The sequence below is a fragment of the Oryx dammah genome, unplaced genomic scaffold, assembly GCF_014754425.2.
Source record: "Oryx dammah isolate SB20612 unplaced genomic scaffold, SCBI_Odam_1.1 HiC_scaffold_18, whole genome shotgun sequence".
In the NCBI taxonomy this organism is placed as follows: Eukaryota; Metazoa; Chordata; class Mammalia; order Artiodactyla; family Bovidae; genus Oryx; species Oryx dammah.
The window spans coordinates 29,884,743-29,907,233 of record NW_024070202.1 but is presented as its reverse complement, the minus strand read 5'-3'; the positions used below and the strand labels follow the sequence as shown (position 1 = coordinate 29,907,233).

The following is a 22,491-nucleotide window of genomic DNA, read 5'->3' as shown; positions in this document are numbered from 1 at the left end:
CCTTTCTTCACTCACTTATTCAGAGAAAGAGACAGACAGACATAACTGGCAATCAACAAACATATATTCAATGAATTGGCAGCTCCATTTGTTTACCAAATGAAATGACATATTTAGACTCTCTCATTAAAATATCAAAAAATTAATAACTGTGTAGACAGGATATCATCACATGGAAGGAAATAGAAATGGAAACTATGAATTTATTCCACTTGAACAAAACTGGGGCATTTAAAAAATTAAACTTTTGGTGGAAAATAATATGGTATAAATTAATATTTAAAGTCAAATAGGGGACAGAGGGTCTGCAGTCTGCCAACTTACCTTACAGATTTTGGACTTATGATCTCCCCTAATCATGTGAGCTATATATATATTTTTAAATACATGTCTCTCTTTTTCTCTACATAAACACACACACACACACACACACACACACACATTCTATTGGTTCTGTTTCTTTGAAGAAGGCTGACAAATATGGATTTTGGTTCTTCAGTCCCTGGCAACACAGAAGAATAAATATTACACAGTTTGACAAGAGAATAATTTGTATTATGAGTTTAATGTCTGCTTTCCTTAATACTCTTGAGTCCCTAGCAACATAGAAAGGTAAATATTGTACTCACTTGTGTTGGTTTTGACTAGACATCCACTTATAAGGTTGTCACTCATTTCTCCTAATATCAGTGACATTACAGGAAGACAGGCCCCATTTACAAGTGATGCTAGTAATCCTAGGATCATGAGTGTGATATCCAGTCCATCAGCAAAGCGAAACTGAGGAAAACGAATAAAACATGGTAGCATGTTAAAAAACAAACACCAAAAATCAGCCTTTAGCTTTTGCCATTAGTTTGGGCAAAATTGGATCTTTGTACAGGTATTGTGTTATTTTAAAAAAATCTCTTATTACAGCATTTATGGGTTACTTACATATATTTTTCCTGTTGGAAATAATAGTTTTATAAATTATTTTCTTAAAATCCCCCCAAACACAAAAATAAACTATGTTTGTATGAGACAAACACAATTATTCTATATTCTCCTGACAATTCCCTAAAATTTTCTGATACATAGACACACTTTCTAACTAATTTTACTTACTATTTCAATAGGTCCAACAACTTGCTTTCTTACTTTAGGCAGTTCTTGGAGTTTTCTGGAAACAATTGTTTAAAATGGAAAGATTACAATGTGAACATAATTTGTAGAATTTTCTAATTAAAACTGTGTTGAAGTATCAAATTTTACTCTTGGTAATAAGTTTATATCAACACTGAAATTTTAAAATCAAACGATGATATACAGTACAAAGGTTTTTAGTATAATCACTGGGAAAGTAATTTATCACTGGCTGTCTCTGCATTATTAGTTAGGTAACAACTGAAAGACACACATCTGAAGTAGAATATTTTTTATAGTGATAAAATACACATAACATAGGACTTACCATCTCAACTATTTTTAAGAATATAATGGTATTAAGTACAATCATACTGCTTTTATCACCATCAACCACTCATAGAACTCTCATCTTGGCCAAAAGAAACTCAGTACCCAATAAATAACTCCTCCCCCATAGCCATTGCCAATCACCATTGTACTTTCTTTTTCCAGGAATCTGACTACTTTAAGAACTTCATTTTGGTGGAATAATACAGTGTTTTATTGTTTTCTGAAGGGTTTATCTCACTTAACAAAATGTCTTCAAGGTTAACCCATGTTGTAGTACTTGTCAGAGTTTTCCTCCTTTTTAAGTCTGAATACTATTCCATTGCAGGTATTATCTCACATTCTGTTCATCCATTTACCAGCAGTGAACACTTGGGTTGCTTCTACTTTTTGGCTATTGTGAACAATACTGCTATGAATATAGGTATAAAAATATCTCTCCAAGTCCTTACTTTCAATTCTTTTGTGTATCCAACCAAGAGTAGAATTTCTAGATCATGTGGGAATTCTTTTAATTTCTTGAGGAATCACCATACTGTTTCCTACATCATTTCACATTCTCATCAGCCATGCACAAGTATTCCAATTTCTCTATATCCTCAACAACACTTCTTATTTTCTGTTTTATATTATTATTACTATTTTTAGATAGGAGCCATCCTAATGAGTATGAGGTGGTGAATTAAAATTTTTAACCCTTTGTAACAAATTGCTCAAGAGAAACTGTATGCTTTAAATGAAAGAAGTTCTATTCAGTACACATTAAACAAGTGTACTGAGAAATTTGTACTCACTGAAAATTTCATTTCTTAGCTCACTTTCAAGGAGTGAGCTAAGAATGTAAATTTTTGTCCACTGATTTCAGGAAATCTGTAATCTGTCATTAAATACACACAACACACACACACACACACACACACACACACACACACACAAGACTCTGAAGCATTAAAAGAAGGGTGGAGGGATCAGATTAAATTTCCTAAAAAAGATGTCACAGAAGGATGAACTCCTGACTCCTCTCTTCAGCTTCATAACATATTGTTCTGGCAGCTTTGATAAATGACAAGTCACTTAATTTTATTCCACCTGAAGTTAATAATTTACTAACATATTGGGCCAGTTTGCTCAGAGATAATTCATAGATGACAAAAATTATTGCTTCAAGATGATACAACTCCTTGTCCCAGCTCAAATGTGGACTTTTAAAGCTCTAGATCTAGTAAGCCCTATCTTCTTTTGATAAATTTTGTTTCAGGTATATATAACTAGTGATCTAAAGCAGGCCTCTAGTTTTATAGTTTATACATTGAAATGTAACTCAATTATTATGGTAATAATAGAATAAAATATTTAAAATCATTTCCATTTTACATCTCTAAGTTAATGAATTACAGATGTAGGAAAATTTTATAACACATACAAATATACATATAGATACCAACTTATTGAAAAAATAATTAGAATCCAATATTTTCTTTTATTAACTGTACCACATGGAATGAAGGATTCACAAAGAATTAAAAAAATTTAAGTATTTTCTCTCTACATGTTGGTAAGAGATAAGAAATTTGGAAGAATAAATATCTGAAGTAAATACAAAATCAAAGCCTGTAGCAATTATGCTTCCTAAATTTACTATTAATCCAGTTATAACACTATGTTAAAGTCCAGCAAAATGCAAACAGTACTGTTATTTTTGGAAAATATTATTGACATTTTGCTACAGTTGAGAAAAGGATAAGATATAATTGAAGTTGCAGAACATGTTTTGTAGAAATTAGGCAAAACATACCCATTTCTCTGGTAATTTTTTTGCATTTCTTCAGCTTGTTCAGAATTTGCCATCTTATTTACAACTTAATTCTTCTGAAATAAAATATCAACAAGTATATCATGACAATGTGAACTTTTATCACTTAATTGATATGAAGCATTCTTTACATCCCTAAGGGCTTCTAGAAAAGCATGCTGCTGAGTTTCACCATGCCCCCCAACCCTGACACACCAAATAAGTTTCGGGTTACATAGCTCACCTATTCAGAACTTAACATGAATTTATAACTTCTTTGCTTCATTCTGGGCTTAGATTTGGAGCTAATAAAATTCTAGAAATAGAATAAAAAGGAGAAAAGCCAGATTTCATGACCAATGCATGCTTTCCCAGGATATTGGATTTTATTGTTACTAATAAAAACCTTTAAATTATCTAGTGCTTAGTTTTCTCTGTTAAAAAAAAACAAAAAACAAACAAATAAAAAACTGATGTAATAGCTTCTGTTAGCCAGTAGCTTGAGGGAGCAGAGTTCTCTAGTTTACTAAATATGAGGAAGTTAGAGCTTCTACTATATACGAATTTATAGCTCTTAAATATTAGAATATTAAAAAAACCTCATTATATTAAATATAGCATATTCTTCCTTTAGATGATATTTTAGGATCTTAGGTGGTCATTTAGTCACTAAGTTGTGTCCAACTCTTGCAACCCCATGGACTGTAGGCCCCCAGGCTTCTCTGTCCATGGGATTCTCCAGGTAAGAATACTGGAGTGGATCACCATTTCCTTCTCCAGGGGATCTTTCCAACACAGGAACTGAACCCTGGTCTCCTGCATTGCAGGCAGATTCTTTACCATCTGAGCCACCAATGAAGCCCAGTTAGGATCTTAGCTAGTCTCAGGATTGCAGTTATCAACATAAATTATCATTTCTTTGCAAATACACAGATGTTTTTGACTCAATATGATTTGTTAGGCCATGCAATATCTATGGGCCTGATAGCTTAGTTGGTAAAGAGTCCGCCTGCAATGCAGGAGACCCCAGTTCGATTCCTGGGTTGGGAAGATCCGCTGGAGAAGGGATACGCTACCCACTCTAGTATTCCTGGGCTTCCCTTGTGGCTCAGCTGGTAAAGAATCCACATGCAAGGCGGGAGACCCGGGTTTTCCCTGGGTGTGATCCCTGGGTTGGGAAGATCCCCTGGAGAAGAGACAGGCCTGGAAAATTCCATGGACTGTATAGTTCATGGGGTAATATCTATATTGAGGTGCTTATAACATATATGGACTTAAACACTAGAGTGGAATTAGTAACCAATTAAACACTATCTGAAAGTGTTAGTTGCTCAGTTGTGTCTGACTCTTTGAGACCCATGGACTGTACTACCTAAGCAACTGTAAAAACCTGTAAAATACACCTTCAAATAGTAAGTTTCTCCATGAAGAAATGATTTAAATGGGTCAGAAATGGCTCTGTCCGTGGGGATTCTCCAGGCAAGAATATGAGAGTGGGTTGCCATGCCCTCCTCCAGGGAATCTTTCCAAAAACCCAGGGATAGAACCCAGGTCTCCCACATTGTAGGCAGATTCTTTACTCTTTGGGCTGCAAGGGGAGACCTTGAGAAGGAAGGCATGATACAAATACACTGGCATATTTTTCCTGTTTTGGAAACCAATGTTCATAACTTCATACAAGAAATCTTCATAATTGCTATACTGATGTTATACCAGTATAACATATGTGTAAGTAATTAAATGACTCTATCAAACATTGCATTTCATAGAAATTAGCAATTATATAATAAAACTCATAAATTCATTAAAAGAAACCAAAACAATTTAGGCTCACCTTGGTAAGTGCATGATCCGTTGATTTATACCAAACTCATCAGTGGTTTCTCCTCTTCAACAACAACAAAAAAAACTAACTGCACTTTCAGAACTGTGCTTTGCTAAAGCCTGTTTTCTGACCACACCTTAATATCTGATTACAGAAAGGGTGAATTTCCAAGTAAAGCACACTATGTTCTTGTCATAGTGTACTTGGGAAACAAAGTGAGCAAAGAAAATTCATTGAGCCAAATAAACACTCTTTTTAAAGATGTGTAGTGCCTATATACCCAGTTTTCTATTGTTTAGTCCCATATAATTTTATTAGCTGAATTAGTAATTGTAATAAGTAAAATAAATGTCTCTAATGTCAATGGCACATTTGCACAACAAAGTTTCATTGACTGATATACATTATATATTTATCTGCTGGTGGCTGAACACTTAAATTGTTTGCATATCTTGGCTAATGTGAATGGTAAGAAGCAACTGATTTTTGCATGTTGATGAACACATGTATTAGCTATGACAATTGTGTGTGTGTGTGAGTGACAGAGAGAGATATTGAGATTCACTGTATAAAAGATCTTGTCTGAGAACAGAGTTCTTTTTCTAATTTTGATGTTTCATGTTTCCTTTATTTGCCCAAGTGTGCTGGCTGGAACTGTGTTGAACAGAAGTGGTGAGAGTAGGCATCCTAGAATTGCTCCTGATCTTAATGGGCAAGTTTTCAGTCTTTTCCCATTGAGTGTGATGTCACCTGTAGGTTTCTTAATAGATGGTCTTTATCATGTTGAAGAAGTTTCCTTTTATTCTTAGTTTGTAGAGTGTTCTTATCATTAAATGGTGTTGAATTTTGTCATATGTTTTTCTTGTATCACCTGAGATAGACACAAATTTTTCCTCAGTCTATTCAGTTCAGTTCAGTTCAGTTGCTCAGTCGTGTCCGACTCTTTGCGACCCCATGAATCGCAGCATGCCAGGCCTCCCTGTCCATCACCATCTCCCGGAGTTCACTCAGACTCACGTCCATCGAGTCAATGATGCCATCCAGCCATCTCATCCTCTGTCATCCCCTTCTCCTCCTGCCCCCAGTCCCTCCCAGCATCAGAGTCTTTTCCAATGAGTCAACTCTTCACATGAGGTGGCCAAAGTACTGCAGTTTCAGCTTCAGCATCATTCCTTCCAAAGAAATCCCAGGGTTGATCTCCTTCAGAATGGACTGGTTGGATCTCCTTGCAGCCCAAGGGACTCTCAAGAGTCTTCTGCAACACCACAGTTCAAAAGCATCAATTCTTCGGCGCTCAGCTTTCTTCACAGTCCAACTCTCACATCCATACATGACCACAGGGAAAAGCATAGCCTTGACTAGACGGACCTTAGTCGGCAAAGTAATGTCTCTGCTTTTGAATATACTATCTAGGTTGGTCATAACTTTTCTTCCAAGGAGTAAGCATCTTTTAATGAGGTTTACTAAATTGGCTGGGGCTTTCCAAGGGGTGCTAGTGGTAAAGAACCTGCCTTCCAGTGCAGAAGAGATATGAGATGCAGGTTCCATCCCTGGGTTGGGAAGATCCCCTAGAGGATGGCATGGCAACCAACTCCAGTATTCTTGGCTGGAAAAACCATGGACAGAGGAGCCTGGCAGACTACAGTCTATAGGGTGGCAAAGAGTTGGACATAACCGAAGTGACTTAGCAAGCATGCATGCATTAAATTGATTGCTTTTTGAAAGTTCACATACCCTTGCAATTTGGCAATAAATCTCACTTTTTCAAGATGTAAAATCACTTTAATAAGCTGTTGAATTTGGTTGCTAGTACAGCAAGTCCCCTACGTACAGACGAGTTCCATTTCAAGAGCGTGTTTGAAAGTCCAATTTGTCGTTAAGTCCGACAAAATTAGTCTGAACTAATATAAACTAACACAATACCTAAACAAACACAATCGGCTATATAGTACTGAACTGTAATAGGTTTATAATACTTTCCACACAAGTAATACACAGAAAACCAAGCACAAAAAGTAAAGAAAACATTTTTTAGTCTTATAGTACAGTACTCTGAAAAGTATAGTAGTACAGTGAAACAGACGGTGTTTCTTAGCAGAATCAGCTATATCACCACAGCTTTTACCCTTGTTTTTGGACATCCTGGGCTTGAAATAAAGATTATATACTACTATACTCTATACAGTACTGTACAGTAAAGTACACAAAAGCACAAACACTTGTAGAGGATACATGAACATCACAACGTACATCAGACACATGAACTAACTTATGTGACTGGACATGTGAATGCATGTTCCCATCTTTGAAGGTTCAGAACTTTAGGTTCCTATATAGGGAACTTACTGTATTTTGTTGAGGAATTTTACATAAATATTTATAAGGGATATTTGTTTGTAGTTTTCTCTTTTTTCTCTAAAAAGGAAATAATTCTGCTTCTAGACTGTATTCAGGCTCAAGATATCAAATTCTTGCTAGAGTTTCTAACCTTTATCCTTTCCTGAAGATTTTGGGCTTGCCAGCCACCACGCTCATGTGAGTCAATTTTTAAAACTTAATGCTCCCCTTTTCTAATCTCTCTCTCTCTAGATAGATAGATAGATACAGATATATGACAAAACCAATAGGTATTTTCTGGAGAATCCTGACTATTATACCCAGCAAGACAGGAGGTTATATGATGAATAGTAGTACACAGAGTGACTTTTCTAGCATCTAAGAAGAACATTATGACCTAAATTGTTTCACCACACAGACAGGAAGGGCCCTAAGGTTAATCTTTGGAGGATGGTTAATATGTCAATAAGTAGAGATGTGTGGAGGAGGAATAAGAACATAATTTCAGGAATGCAAAGATGAATTATCTCATAATAGAGGAATGAGACCGGTCTGGTTAGAATGAACAGTTCATGCAAAAATCAAGAAAGAGAAAAGGTAAATAAGATTGTAGAATGCACTGAACTAAATTTTAGGGCAACTGTTATAATTTTCTGAGAATGAGAGTGACAGGGCCATTGATATTTGATACAATTAACCTGATAAATGTTGATTGTAAGGACATGGGAAAAGATAAAATTCAGGTTGACCCATTATGATTTAGTTTAACAGCAGTAAGAAAGTCAAATCTGAGAAATATTTTTAAGGAAAAATTGACAAGATATAGATTCAGGGAACAAGAAAGAAGGAATTAGAACAAGTTCAATAACTAAACTTCAGAAACTGGGAATAAAATAGTAGGAAAAATGGTAATAGGGAAGTCAGGAGAGAAAGTTGGTTAGGGGAAAAAGTTACATTTAGATTAAAAATGAAAGTTTGGTTAATATTTGTGTGTCCAAGTGAACATATCTTTCATACAGATGGAAATGTGGCACTGTTAATTAGGAAAACTGTTAAGCTAGATATATACTTGTGATAGTCATCTGCAAAGAATGAATAATTAAAAATTTGAGGATGCGTGCATGCATGTGAAGTCACTTCAGTCGGATCCGACTCTATGAGACCCCATGGACTATAGCCCACCAGGCTCCTCTGTCCATGGGATTCTCCAGGCAAGAATACTGGAGTGGGGTACCATTTTAATTTGAGGATAAACTTGCTTTAATAATCTGACAATGTTATATACAAGTACAGGTGAAGTGGTATAGTAGGGAAGTCAAGAGTTTTGCTTCTAGTGCAGTGCTATCCAATGGAAGATTCTGCAAAAATGAAGATATTCTCTATATCGTCCAAGATATAGTCACTAGGCATGTGTAGCTATTGGAGCACCTGTAATGTGGCTATTAGGGGTATTCCTCATAGCTCAGTTGGTAAAGAATCTGCCTGCAATGCAGGGGACCCAGGATCAATACCTGGGTTGGGATGATCCTCTGGAGAGGGAAATGGCAACTCACTCCAGTATTCTTGTCCGGAGAATCCCATGGACAGAGGAGACTGGCAGCCTACAGTCCCTGGGGTCCCAAGAGGCAGACACGACTTAGCGACCAAATCACCATGATCACAATGTAGCTACTGAGGGAACTAAATTTCTAGTTTTACATAATTTAACTAATTTAACTTTTAAAAACCACACATGGCTAGTGGCTATCATATTAGAAAGTACATTTCTAGAATCAAACTGCCCAGACTCAAATTCTGCATTCTCCATGCATATAACTTTGGGTAAGACATTTAATCCTTACTATAGCACTAAGCACCGGAGAAGGCAATGGCACCCCACTCCAGTACTCTTGCCTGGAAAATCCCATGGACAGAGGAGCCTGGTAGGCTGCAGTCCATGGGGTCGCGAAGAGTCGGACACGACTGAGCGACTTCACTTTCACTTTTCACTTTCATGCATTGGAGAAGGAAGTGGCAACCCACTCCAGTGTTCTTGCCTGGAGAATCCCAGGGACGGGGGAGCCTGGTGGGCCGCCATCTATGGGGTCACACAGAGTCAGACACGACTGAAGCGACTTAGCAGCAGCAGCAGCAGCAGCAGCAGCATAGCACTAAGCACAGTGTCTACAACTCAATACCCCTCTTCCTTTGCTGAAGTATGTAACTACTTGGTTCATTTTGTCAGCTTAGGACAAAAAAGCCATATCAATTACCATAAGATGTCAGTGTAACATCAGGATTTAAAAAAAAAAAAGAAGTGAAGGCAGAGGTCAAAATGGTGAAATAGGAGCTTTCTACCATCTCCCACCCCCAAAACACTGATTTAGACAATCACTCACCGACAAGAGTGCCTTTGGAGATGTCTGGGATGGTCCAGCAGAGGTTTCAGCTCACTATTGCAGTAAAAACCTGAGACTAAATGGATTGAAGAGAGTAAGAGAGATAGTTTAACTTTCTCAGCTATATAGGAAGCCTCTAAAGATACCCATTTCTTTCTAGCCCTATCTAGAATACTGATGTGTGCTGCATGACTAGGGGGCTGGGAGTATCTGGGATAATAGCAGCCAGGGCTCAGAATGGAACATATCAAAGGGGTGCAGATCCTACTAGTCTAGATATGATCCTACTAGTCATATCAAGAAGCCAGCTCGAAAGTTTCTTGGGATGCCTTGCCTACGGATTTCCTCAACTGGCCCATGAGTACCCCCTATGTTCTGCATGCCTCACCGACACTCTACTGCCTCCCAACCTGTGACTGGCTCCCTGTGTGCACCCCTGAGGATGGTGTCAGCAAGGCTTTACAAACAGCTAGTGAACAGGCATGCATATGCACAGAAAACTGAGAGAAGTTTACAGGATTGTGAAAAACCACACAAAACTGAGCACTACCCTAGGAAAATAAAGAAAATGAGAAGCTGTCAGTATGTGGTCTGGCTGTGCACACAATCTTAAGAATCTCCCTCCATGAGGGAGCAAGAAGTGTAAAGTAGACATATCCATAGAAAAGGTCTAAGAACACCTAAAATTCCCTAACAGGGCTGAAGTCAGTCAGGAAAGACTAGAAGAGATAGTTCCTTCTTCAAATGCAAAGACAGCAATATAAAACCTTAAGAAACATAAAAAAAATCAAGGAAACTGGATATCACCAGAGGAACACAATAATTTTCTAGTAACTGATCCCAAAGAAATGGAGAACTGAGATTTGCCTGATAAAGAATTCAAAATAATTGTTTTAAGGAAGCTCATTGAGCTACTAGGAAACAGAAGGACAATTCAACAAAATCAGGAATACAGTACATGGGCAAAATGAGAAGTATAAAAGAAATAAAAATCATAAGAGAGAAACAAATTCTCGAGCTGAAGAATACAATGAATGGAGATACATGAAAGAGAAGGAATCAACAGCATATCAATCAAGCAGAAGAAATCTATGAAGTAGAAGACAGGTCATTTGAAATTACTGGTAAGAGAATAACAAAGGAAAAATGAAAATAAAATGATGAATGGATGAAAAAGAGTGAAGAAGGTGAAGAAGCCTCCCATGAACTGTAAGACACTATGAAGAGAAAAAGCCCAGCTTTATTAGAGTTACAGAACGAGATGAGACAGAGAAAGGGGTAGAAAGCTTATTTAAAGAAATAACAAACAAACAAAAAAGAACGACTGAGAACTTTCCATTTTCAGGGAGAGATTAGACATTCTAGTTCAAGAGGCTGATAGGTCTCCAGTTTCAACTCCAAATGATCTTCTCCAATACAAACTTATATAATAAATTGTTTAAAATTAAAGACAAAGAGAGAATTTTAAAAGCAATAAGACAGAAGAAATTTCTCACATATGAGGGAACGCTCATAAAGCTAACAGCAGATTTTTCAGCAGAAACCTTGCAGACCGGGAGAAAGTGGAATAATATATTTAAATCACTAAAAGGAAAACAACAACAACAACTGTCCACCAAGAATACCTTGCAAAGCTGTCATTCACAAATGAAGGTGAGATAAAGATTTTTCCAGACAAACAAAAGCTGAGGGAGTTCATCACCACAAGACCTGCCTAAGCTGACAGGAATTCTTAAAGCTGAAATGAAAGGACACAAATTAGTTCATTTTCCAGGGAATCTTCCCAACCCAAGGATTGAACCCTGGTTTCCTGCACTGCAGGTAGATTCTTTACAATCTGAGCCACCAGGGAAACCCTAAGTGAAAGTTGCTCAGTCGTGTCTGACTCTCTGTGACCCCATGGACTGTAGTCTGCCAGGCTCCTCTATTGATGGAATTCCCCAGGCGAGAATACTGGAGTGGGTAGCTGTTCCCTTCTCCAGGGGATCTTCCAAACCCAGGGATAGAACCCAGGTCTCCCACATTGTAGGCAGATTCTTTACTGCCTGAGCCACCCTAGTAATGTAAATATATAAAAACATAAAGAACACTAGTAAGGTTAAGTATATTGTTAGATGTAGAATACTCCAATACTGTAATATGGTGGAACTACTTAATTCTAGTATAAAGGTTAAAGGACAAAAATATTAAAATAACAATTGCTGCAATATTAGTTAATGGATATACAATATAAAGTGAGTTAAATTATTAAAACATAAAAGGTGGGGGAGGAGGGGTAGAAGGTTAGAGTTTTTGGATATGATCAAAGTTAGGTTGCTATTAGTTTAAAACAGACTGACAAAATATGTTTTAAATAACCCTCATGGTAACCATAAGGTAGAAACCTACAGTAGATACACAATGGATAAAAAAGGGAAGTAAAGCATATCTGTATGGATAATCATGAATATATAAAGGAATATAACAAGAAAGGAAGAGAGACGCAATGGAACTACAAAATTAGCCAGAAATAATAATACGGCATTAGTAAGTCCTCACCTATCAATAATTACTAAAATATAAATGGATTAAAAATTTTAATTGAGAGGTATAAAGTGGTGGACAGAGTAACAAAAAAACCCCCAAGACCCAACTACATGCTGCCTACAAGAGATTCACTTCATCCTGAAGGACACACAAAGGTGAAAAGTGAAGAGATGAAACAGAGGTATTCCATGCAAATGGAAATCAAAAGAGAACAGGAGTAGCCACACTTATATCAGACAAAATGGACTTTCAATCAAAACTGTAATGAGATAAAGAAGGTAATCATTATATAATGATAAAGAGATAAATTCACCAAGAGGATATAACAATTGTAAATATTTATGCACCCAGCACTGAGCACTCAACATGAAAACAAATACAGATCTAAAGAGATAAAGGATAGCAATATAATACTAGTGTGAAACTTCAATATTTCACTTTTACCAGTGGATAGCCTTGGAGAAGGCAATGGCACCCCACTCCAGTACTCTTGCCTGGAAAATCCCATTGGCAGAGGAGCCTGGTAGGTTGTGGTTCATGGGGTCGCGAAGAGTCGGACACGACTGAGCGACTTCCCTTTCACCTTTCACTTTCATGCATTGGAGAAGGAAGTGGCAACCCACTCCAGTGTTCTTGCCTGGAGAATCTCAGGGACGGGGGAGCCTGGTGGGCTGCCATCTACGGGGTCACACAGAGTCGGACACGACTGAAGTGACTTAGCAGTAGCAGTAGCAGCTAAACCAGACAGAAAATTAATAGAGACACTGAACCAGAACTATACTTTAGACCAAATGAACCTATCAGACTCATACATAACTTTCCATCCAATGGCAGCAGAATACACATTCCTTTCAAGCATGCCTGGAACATTCTCCAGAATATATCATATGTTAGATCACAAAACAAGTCTTAGCAAATTTAAGCAGATTGGAATGCCAAGTATCTTTTGGACCATGATAGTATGGAACTAGAAATCAATAATGGAAGAAAACTGGAAAATTCACAATGTGTGAAAATTAAACAACATAGACTGAACAACCACTGAATCAAAGAAAAAGTCAACAGAGAAACTTAAAAAATCTTGAAACAAACAAAAATGGGAACACAACATGTCAACATTTATAGTATGTAGCAAAAGTAGTTCTAAGAGAGATTATAATGATAAATGCTTCTATTAAGAAAAAGAAAAATCTCAAATAACCTAACTGTACACATCAAGGAACTAGAAAAAGGATAACAAACTAAACCTAAAGTTAGTTGAAGGAAGGAAGGAAGAAAGATCACAATGGAAATAACTGACACTGAGACTAGAGAAACGGCAGAAAAGAAACTAACGGCTAATTTTTTAAAAAAGATAAATGACATTGAAAAATCATTAGGTAGACTAAGAAAAGGACTCAAGTAAAATCAGGAATTAAAGGTGTCAAAAAAAGATTAAACATTTATTTAAGGGACTTATTTCCCTGGCGGTCCAGTGGTTAGAACTCTGAGCTTCCACTGCAGCACGTTCAGGTTTGATCTCTGATCAGGGAACTAAGATCCTGCCTGCTGTGAGATGTGGCCAAAAAAGAAAAATAAGTTAAAGGAGATATCACAACTGATAATACAAAGGATCATACTATGAAAAATTACATACCAACAAACTAGATAATCGATGTAGAACAAATGGATAAATTCCTAGAAAAAGATACAACCTATCAAAACTCAAGACAACCAATCAAGAATCATGAAGAAATAGAAGAGCTGAACAGATCAGCAATAAGTAAGGATATTCAATCAGTAATCCAAAACCTCCTAAGAAAGAAAAGACTAAGACCACATGGTTTCCCCATAAATTCTACCAAACAGAGAAGAATTAATGCCAATACTTCTCAAATTCTTCCAAAATTTGAAGAAGAAGGAGCACACCAAACTCATTTTGCAAAATCAACATTACCCTGATACTAAAGTCAATATGGAGGTTCTTCAAAATATTAAATATAAAACAGTCATAATGATGCAGAAATACCACTTTGTGTAGATAAACAAAGAAAATAAAAACAGTATTGAAGAGAAATCTGCTCTTCATGTTTATTGCATGTATGGATGTGAGAGATGGACTATAAAGAAAGTTGAGCGCCGAAGAATTGATGCTTTTGAACTGTGGTGTTGGACAAGACTCTGTGGTGTTAGACAAGACTCCTTGGACTGTAAAGAGATCCAACCAGTCCATCCTAAAGGAAATCAGTCCTGAATATTCATTGGAAGGACTGATGCTGAAGCTGAAACTCCAATACTTTGGCCACCTGTTGTGAAGAACTGACTCATTGGAAATGACCCTGATGCTGGGAAAGATTGAAGGTGGGAGGAGAAGGGGACAACAGAGGATGAGATGGTTGGATGGCATCACCAACTCAGTGGACATGAGTTTGAGTAAACTCCAGCATACCTTGTTTTACTGCACTTAGCTTTATTGCACTTTGCAGATATTCAGTTTTTTACAAATTGAAGTTTTGTTGCAAGCCTGTGTTGAGCAAGTCTATCACTGTCATTTTTTCGAACAGCATTTGCTCACTTCATGTCTCTTCTGTGCCACATTTTGGTAATTTATGCAACATTACAAACTGTTTCATTATTATATTTTGTTACAGTGATTGATGATCAGTTATATCAGGTGCTATTAATGCAAAAAGATGAAAACTTGCTGGAGGCTTATATGATGGTTAGCATTTTCAGTGATAAAGTATTATTTAATTAAGATATGGGCATGTTTTTAAAGACATAAAATAGACTATAGTACAGTGTAAATGTAACTTTTATAATTTTTTGAGGATCAAAACTTTTATGTGCCTTGCTTTATTGTGATATTTGCTTTATTGCAGTTGTCTGGAACCAAATCTTCAATATTTCTGATGCATGCCTGTATATAAAATCTAAAAAAGGTTAATTCAGAGCAACAGTAGAATGGCTGTTTCCAGGGACTGGGAAGTGGAAAAAATGCCGAAACAGTAGTCAAAGGGCACAAATTTATAGTTGGATAGAAGTTAAATAAGTTTTGAAGATCTAATGCACAGCAGTGTGATTATAGTCAGCAATCATGTTTTATATGCTTCAAAGCTGTTAAGATATTAGATATTAAGTCTTCTCACAAAAAAGGAAATTATAAATTATGTGATGTGCTAGAGATGTTAGCTAATGCTACAGTGTAATCATATTGCAGTATATAAAGGTATTAATTCAACATGCTGTATACTTTAAACTTACACAATATTGTATGTCAGTTATATCTCAATTTAAAAAATATAAGAGTTAACAAAGTAAGAAATTTGATTGAGTGTTAAAAGAAGAGAAGTTACTTCAGCTAGATAGATTTAGGAAAACTATTAAAAATAATCACTATATGACTTTAAAGATAGAGTGTAAAAGAAATGAAATGGTTTATACTTTTAATCTTTATAGAATTATTGGACACTAACATTCATCCAATACTAAACAATGTCATCATTAGAACACATATTGCTTAACTTTTAGAATATATTTGAGCCATGAGTTCTTTCAGGAAAAAAGTCCCAATTAAGATTCTTCACAATTTATGAGAAGTAATTAAGAGCAGAATACTAGTTTGCCATCTCAAATATTCCTGAGGGTGAAAAACTCCAAAACCATATACAATTTTCAGACATAAAAATGAACAGAAAAACTATGGGGGAGAGAAAACAAGTATTGTGGGAAAATATCGTTATATTTCACTTAGAAAAATGGCTGCTTAGTAAGACAAATGTGCTGTATAATGACCGTGGGGGCTATTAACAGATGACAATCTTTAGAAAATTATAGGTCTTCACTGTCATCTTAGACCTTTAAATTTTTATTACTATTGTCAATAAAAAAAATTTAGAGTTATTCTTTTGTACTAGAAGTTTATTTTATGATTTTAAGTTCAGCAAAATATCACTTTTATGACAATCTTTGGGATTGATACAAGGTATATAAATTACGTGTGTATATACATACATGTATATATTCAAAACACCTCTAATATTATGGGAGCATAACATAGTAGGATATTTGTGAGAAAGTTTCTTTGTGAGAAAGTTGCTTTTAGTGACACCGTGCTCACTTAATGGCCCTCAGTATCAACCAAATTCTCAGTAGGCTTTGCTTACCACATTTCCTCTGAATTCTAACCCTTGTTCCTCTAAAATCCATGGGAATAGATTGGTCAGTTTACTTTGGTTTGAGCCTAAATAAATGTTTTAAAGTGACTCTTTTAAAGAAACCATTAAAAATCCTCCCACTCTGGAAGTCTTCTGCCAAGACTAACTCAAAGCCACAAAAGATTTAGGGTTGGTTCCAAATTGGAACCTGTAAGAACTGTGTAGGCCTTTAACTCTGCAAAAACTCCATTGTCAACATAAACACAGAACATCAAACACAAGGTACGTTAACATATTAAAGAAGGTAATCTTCAAGACCTCAGAGCATTTGGTATAAAACCATGGAACTCTACAAGGGAATTCTCCAAGTGTAAGTCCTTCTTCTGAGTAAAATGAAAGGATCATAGTAATCCCTGGAGAAGAGACAAGGTCTTGGACAGGGCAGAACCTGACCCTGCTATGGAGTCATTTTGTGATCTGGGTCTATCTACATAGTTTCTTCATGTTTACTCTGCTTTCTAATAAAGTCTGTGGTTATAATAGTAACTAAGAATTTGCCCATTAGCTATCTCTTCAAGTTAAAAAATTTATTGCTTTATTCTTTGTTAGCAATAGTAATAACTGTTCCCATACATTAGTAGTACTTGCAGCATGTGTGGGTGGATGGTTTCTTACATACCAGCTCTATTATGAGCACTACTCTGCTAAACACTCTACAAAATATTTTATGGAGGCTTTGATAAATATTAGATATCATTATTACAATTATGAAAATTATTTAACCATTGCTTTATAAGTCTTGTTTTCCTAAGAAGCTATTGAGGCTTGGAAGACTTAAATAACATTGTCAAGTTAATACAGTTATTAAAGTGACAGAGCCAAATTTGTCTACTGGAAAACCCATGCTCCCAACCACTACTACTCTGCCATTCTACAAATTTGAAACTCACCTTGAACTCTGAAGTGTGAAGTATTCTGGGGCACACTAATTCCTCGGCTTCAAAAGGTAAAAGAAACTCCTATACTCTCAGACACTTTGATGCTCATTTTTTTTCCCACTGAGGATGGCTCAGACAGTAAAGAATTAACTTGCAATATGGGAAACCTGGGTTCAATCCCTGGGTTGGGAAGATTCCCTGGAGAAGGAAATGGCAACCCATTTCAGTATTCTTGTCTGGAAAATCCCATGGACAGAGGGTCCTGGCGGGCTACAATGGGGTTGCAAAGAGTTGGACATGACTGAAAGACTGACACTTTCCTTTCTTTCCTATGGCCATGGTGGCAGACTGAGATTAAAACTTTTATAATTGGAACAATAATCTGCAGCCTCTACCTCACACGCACATTTTGAGGATATAATTAAATGATGCATGTGAAAGAGCTCTGGAAACCATGTAACAATTTCTATACATGTAAAACATCAATCAGTAGTACTGTCTCCACTCCTATCCTCACTCTTTGTTGGGTACTGGTTTAAATGCATTATACACAAATGTTCCCTTAATCCTTATCACAATTCTGTGAAGTGGCATAATAATCCCATTTTAAAAATGAGGAAATAGATTCAAAGTGTTTAACTTGCCCTGACTCAGACAGTTAGTGACTGAGATAGAAATTTTACTCATTTATGTCTGGCTCAGATGAAGTGATATCAAAACCATATCTATAGCTAGATAGCTAGATCTATCTGTCTATAAATGTATACATAATATATGCATGATATTAATATTATCACTCCAGTGTTTAGAGAGAAGCTGTTACTAGGAGATACTTTAGGACCTAAAAGCTGGTAGCTGACTGCATACGTGACTCAACAATAAATCTTCAGAATCAGGCAAAGTAGGCTGGTGGTTTTCTTGTGTTTATTAAATTGTGATTCTTGGAACACGTGTGGCAGGATACGGACTTCTTGATAAAATAAAGATTTTGACCTTCTATTTAGACTCTTGAATCAGAATCTCTAGAGAGTATGATCTATAAATACACATTTTAAACACACTCCACAAAGGATTTGATTCAAATTAGAATTTGAGGTCCATTGTATAAAATAATGGACAGCTGGTTCTACCCCTGGTTGTTTTCATGTGCAGAATTTCTTTTTAAAATTTCCTCTTCTAAATAGAGGAAAAATAACTTCTCTGGGACAGTGGTGTTTTTATTTTTTAATATGAATTACGACAGATTACATTAATGTAACCCTTGTGTGTAAAATCTCCCTGTCAGGTAGCCAGGTAGGCCATCAACTCCACACTCATTTAAAGATTAACTAAAAGAAAATGCATAATTTGCCACAAGATTAATTTCCTCCAGGGAAGGAAGCACTAGCTAGTCACATGTAGGGGCCACTTGCTTCTCAATAGCCCCATCTTAAATAAACTGCAACATAATCCACCAGATTCGAATGAACAATTAGGTAAAGTGTTAGAAACAATGCCTTTCCCCTAGAGTTTTGTAAAAATTTATGTATCACTTCTAATCAACAAAAGGAGAAATTATTTTCCCTTGGGTGACTCACAGTATTTTATTCATATCAAAAGAGGTTGTAGAGCCTTCTTCAAGCCTAGGAACATGAAGCATACCACTTCATGCAGCTGCACATAAAGAAGTACCAGGGTTGGAAAGGAAGCAGGGGAAGCAAAAGAAACCACGTATAAGAGGCTTTGCTGTAGTTTCTGTGAAAAGGCCAAAGCAAAGCAGGATAAGCAGGCTTAGAATTTGCTAATCTGAATACTTTCTGTGGATGCTGGGGTGTAGTAGGTTCTGTCTCTAGTTGTCTGGTACCTGACCTTCCTTGTGGTGATTAGGGCAGAAGGATAGTGGCATACTCAGCATGTTTATTACTCAGCCTAATAAAGGAGATGGTTAAGGGTACGGGCTCTGGATTTCATGTGGTTTGCATATAAAAGGAACACTCGAGCTTGAATTGTCTATATCCCTAGGTATTAGCTAACCCTGGGAGGGGTATTCCCTCTAGGATCAGTAAAGCCCCAAGATGTAAAAGCATCAGAAAATAAAGAAAACAAAAAACATGAAAAACAAAAAACAGAAAAAGTTCTTGGGCTGTTGGTATAAAACAGGACAAATTTTTGAATTCATACATTAGATGCACTTGTAGCATATGTGGGTGGATGGTTTTCTATATACTAACTCCATTCTGAGGTAATGTGTTAATGTTATATTACTTCTCAAAGACTTACAGAGTACTTTAAAAAATAAATTTAAATTCTTAATAGACTAAGTTCTATCAGTTCAGATCAGTTCAGTCGCTCAGTCGTTGTCTGACTCTTTGCGACCCCATGAATCGCAGCACACCAGGCCTCCCTGTCCATCACCAACTGCTGGAGTTCACTCAGACTCACGTCCATCGAGTCAGTGATACCATCCAGCCATCTCATCCTCTGTCGTCCCCTTCTCCTCCTGCCCCCAATCCCTCCCAGCATTAGAGTCTTTTCCAGTGAGTCAACTCTTCGCATGAGGTGGTCAAAGTACTGGAGTTTCAGCTTTAGCATGGTTCCTTCCAAAGAAATCCCAGGGCTGATCTCCTTCAGAATGGACTGGTTGGATCTCCTTGCAGTCCAAGGGACTCTCAAGAGTCTTCTGCAACACCACAGTTCAAAAGCATCAATTCTTTGGCGCTCAGCCTTCTTCACAGTCCAACTCTCACATCCATACATGACCACTGGAAAAACCATAGCCTTGACTAGACAGACCTTTGTTGGCAAAGTAATGTCTGCTTTTCAATATGCTGTCTAGGTTGGTCATAACTTTCCTTCCAAGGAGTAAGCGTCTTTTAATTTCATGGCTGCAATCACCATCTGCAGTGATTTTGGAGCCCCCAAAATAAAGTCTGACACTGTTTCCACTGTTTCCCCATCTATTTCCCATGAAGTGATGGGACCAGCAGTTCTATAGTGACATTTTAAATTTAGAGCAAGAAAAAAGTTAAACTTTACAGCAGCATTTGTCAATTCAAGTCCATCTGTTCTGAAATTTGGTGTGTAGCCAAAGAGAAGTAATAATTGGAGCATCAAAGAATTGAATGTTATAAGAATAGAGGAGACCTGCTCCAGAAACCTGTAAATCTAAGGAACAGCTACATCTCAAAAGTTGCCACTACAGGCACTGGAGTAGGAGGTGAGCTAAGATTCCCTTGGTTTCTTGATGAAAAGGATACTTTATTACATAGAGCTAAGGCTATCTAAAGAATCTCTGAAAAAGGGAAACTGGGTAAAGGATTTAGGTATGGAGTAGAAGTGGTTAGAATGTAGACAAAAGGGACTGGAAGAATCAGAGAAGCCTGGAAGGAAGGCTCTTTGAGTACAGTATTCCTCCCTTTTCCAAATGTCCTCATCTGGTCAGAATGGTAGTTTTTCTTTTACCTTCCTGAAACACCTATGAGAGATTTTATGTTTCTTGGAAGTCTGGCTTCTAGTACCATGCTGCTGCTAAGTTGCTTCAGTCGTGTCTGATTCTGTGCAACCCCACAGACGGCAGCCCACCAGGCTCTGCCATTCCTGGGATTCTCCAGGCAAGAACACTGGAGTGGGTTGCCATTGCCTTCTCCAATTTCTGCCTCTAGTACCATAGAGACGTCTATAAGTGACTAAAAGGCCTCAACATCAAGGGAAGCAGTGGTATGGCATGAATTGTTTTAGCACTGGTGGTCTGAAGAACCAGGTTACCTGCCTGCTTTACTTTTCAAATGTTATGTGTTAAAAGTTGGATATTTCTGAGTAGAACATATTAGTTAAGACTCTTTCGGTTACAAGTGACAGAAAGCCAGTGCCAAACAGCTTTAGCATAAAACAAAGACTTAAGGTTGGTGGGACTGGGAACTAGTATTATTTTCTCCAGTTCTCACTCTACCAGCAGATGTGGAAGGCTTGTGGGCCAAAGCACTCATGTTAGAAGCCCCAAGGTGCTCACTGGATTAGGATGATTCTTCCTGTAGGTTTTCCTAGGTGAGGACAAAGAAGCAGAATTCTGAAAGCTGACTGGAGAAGAAAAATGCTTCCAGGTGTGTTTTGGGATCATGAAAATCAATCAGGAAGCCCTAATTTTTCTTTTTATGTTGTCTAATAAAAAACGTAGTGTTGGAGAAGACTCTTGAGAGTCCCTTGGACTGCAAGGAGATCCAACCAGTCCATTCTGAAGGAGATCAGCCCTGGGTGTTCTTTGGAAGGAATGATGCTAAAGCTGAAACTCCAGTACTTTGGCCACCTCATGCGAAGAGTTGACTCATTGGAAAAGACTCTGATGCTGGGAGGGATTGGGGGCAGGATGAGATGGCTGGATGGCATCACTGACTTGATGGACATGAGTTTGAGTGAACTCTGGGAGTTGGTTATGGACAGGGAGGCCTGGTGTGCTGCGATTCATGGGGTCGCAAAGAGTCAGACACGACTGAGTGACTGAACTGAACTGAACTGAATTGAACTGAATAAACATTTATTGGCCACCTATTGAGAATGTAGCACAGATTAAATTGGAGAAGGGAAATGACAACCCATTCCAGTATTCCTGAGATTTGAGTTAGACAGTTTTGAGTATGAATCTTGCTTTATCTATTTCTGACTTAACTTTTTTGGCACCCAGGTTAATATAGTGTAATATTTCTTAATTTATAATTATATGCTGAGGTTCCAGAGAAATATTACATGTCAAGCCAGAGCCTGAGATCACAGAATTAATGAGTGCCGTCATTGTTATTTCTTCACTCAGTGCTATGTAGTCACTTTAGGTATCTCTCTCCTTCATTTCTTCTTTACTTATCTGCTACCTATCTTTTTTTTCCCCCAGTATTAGATTGAGATATAAAAAATGACGTTTCTAAAGAAAGCTATATAAACAGTTACTAAAAATACCCTGCTCTCTGAAAAAAAAAAGAAGTTATTGACTATATACATTACAGAATTTTGTTGTTAAAAACGATCTATAGCTCAGGGTTTCTTGCCCAGATTTAGATCAGAAACTTGGAGGAGGTTTTAAAAATACAATGTCTAGAACTCCATCCCAGTCCTGGTGAAATCAGAATTTTTGGCA

At 37.0% G+C, this 22,491-nt stretch overlaps 1 protein-coding gene across 1 annotated transcript in view; it reads right to left on the bottom strand.

Moving 5' to 3' along the window:
- The window catches only part of ABCB5 (ATP binding cassette subfamily B member 5), a 114,531-nt gene extending 111,228 nt beyond the window's left edge, over positions 1 to 3,303 (bottom strand). Inside the window, exons 1-3 of the mRNA XM_040260634.1 lie at positions 3,251 to 3,303; positions 1,108 to 1,162; positions 630 to 780 (exon numbers count right to left, since the gene is read on the bottom strand). Coding sequence (XP_040116568.1) covers positions 630 to 780; positions 1,108 to 1,162; positions 3,251 to 3,303 — 259 coding nt within the window. The remainder of the gene's footprint in view (positions 1 to 629; positions 781 to 1,107; positions 1,163 to 3,250) is intronic.
- Positions 3,304 to 22,491: the final 19,188 nt, after the last annotated feature.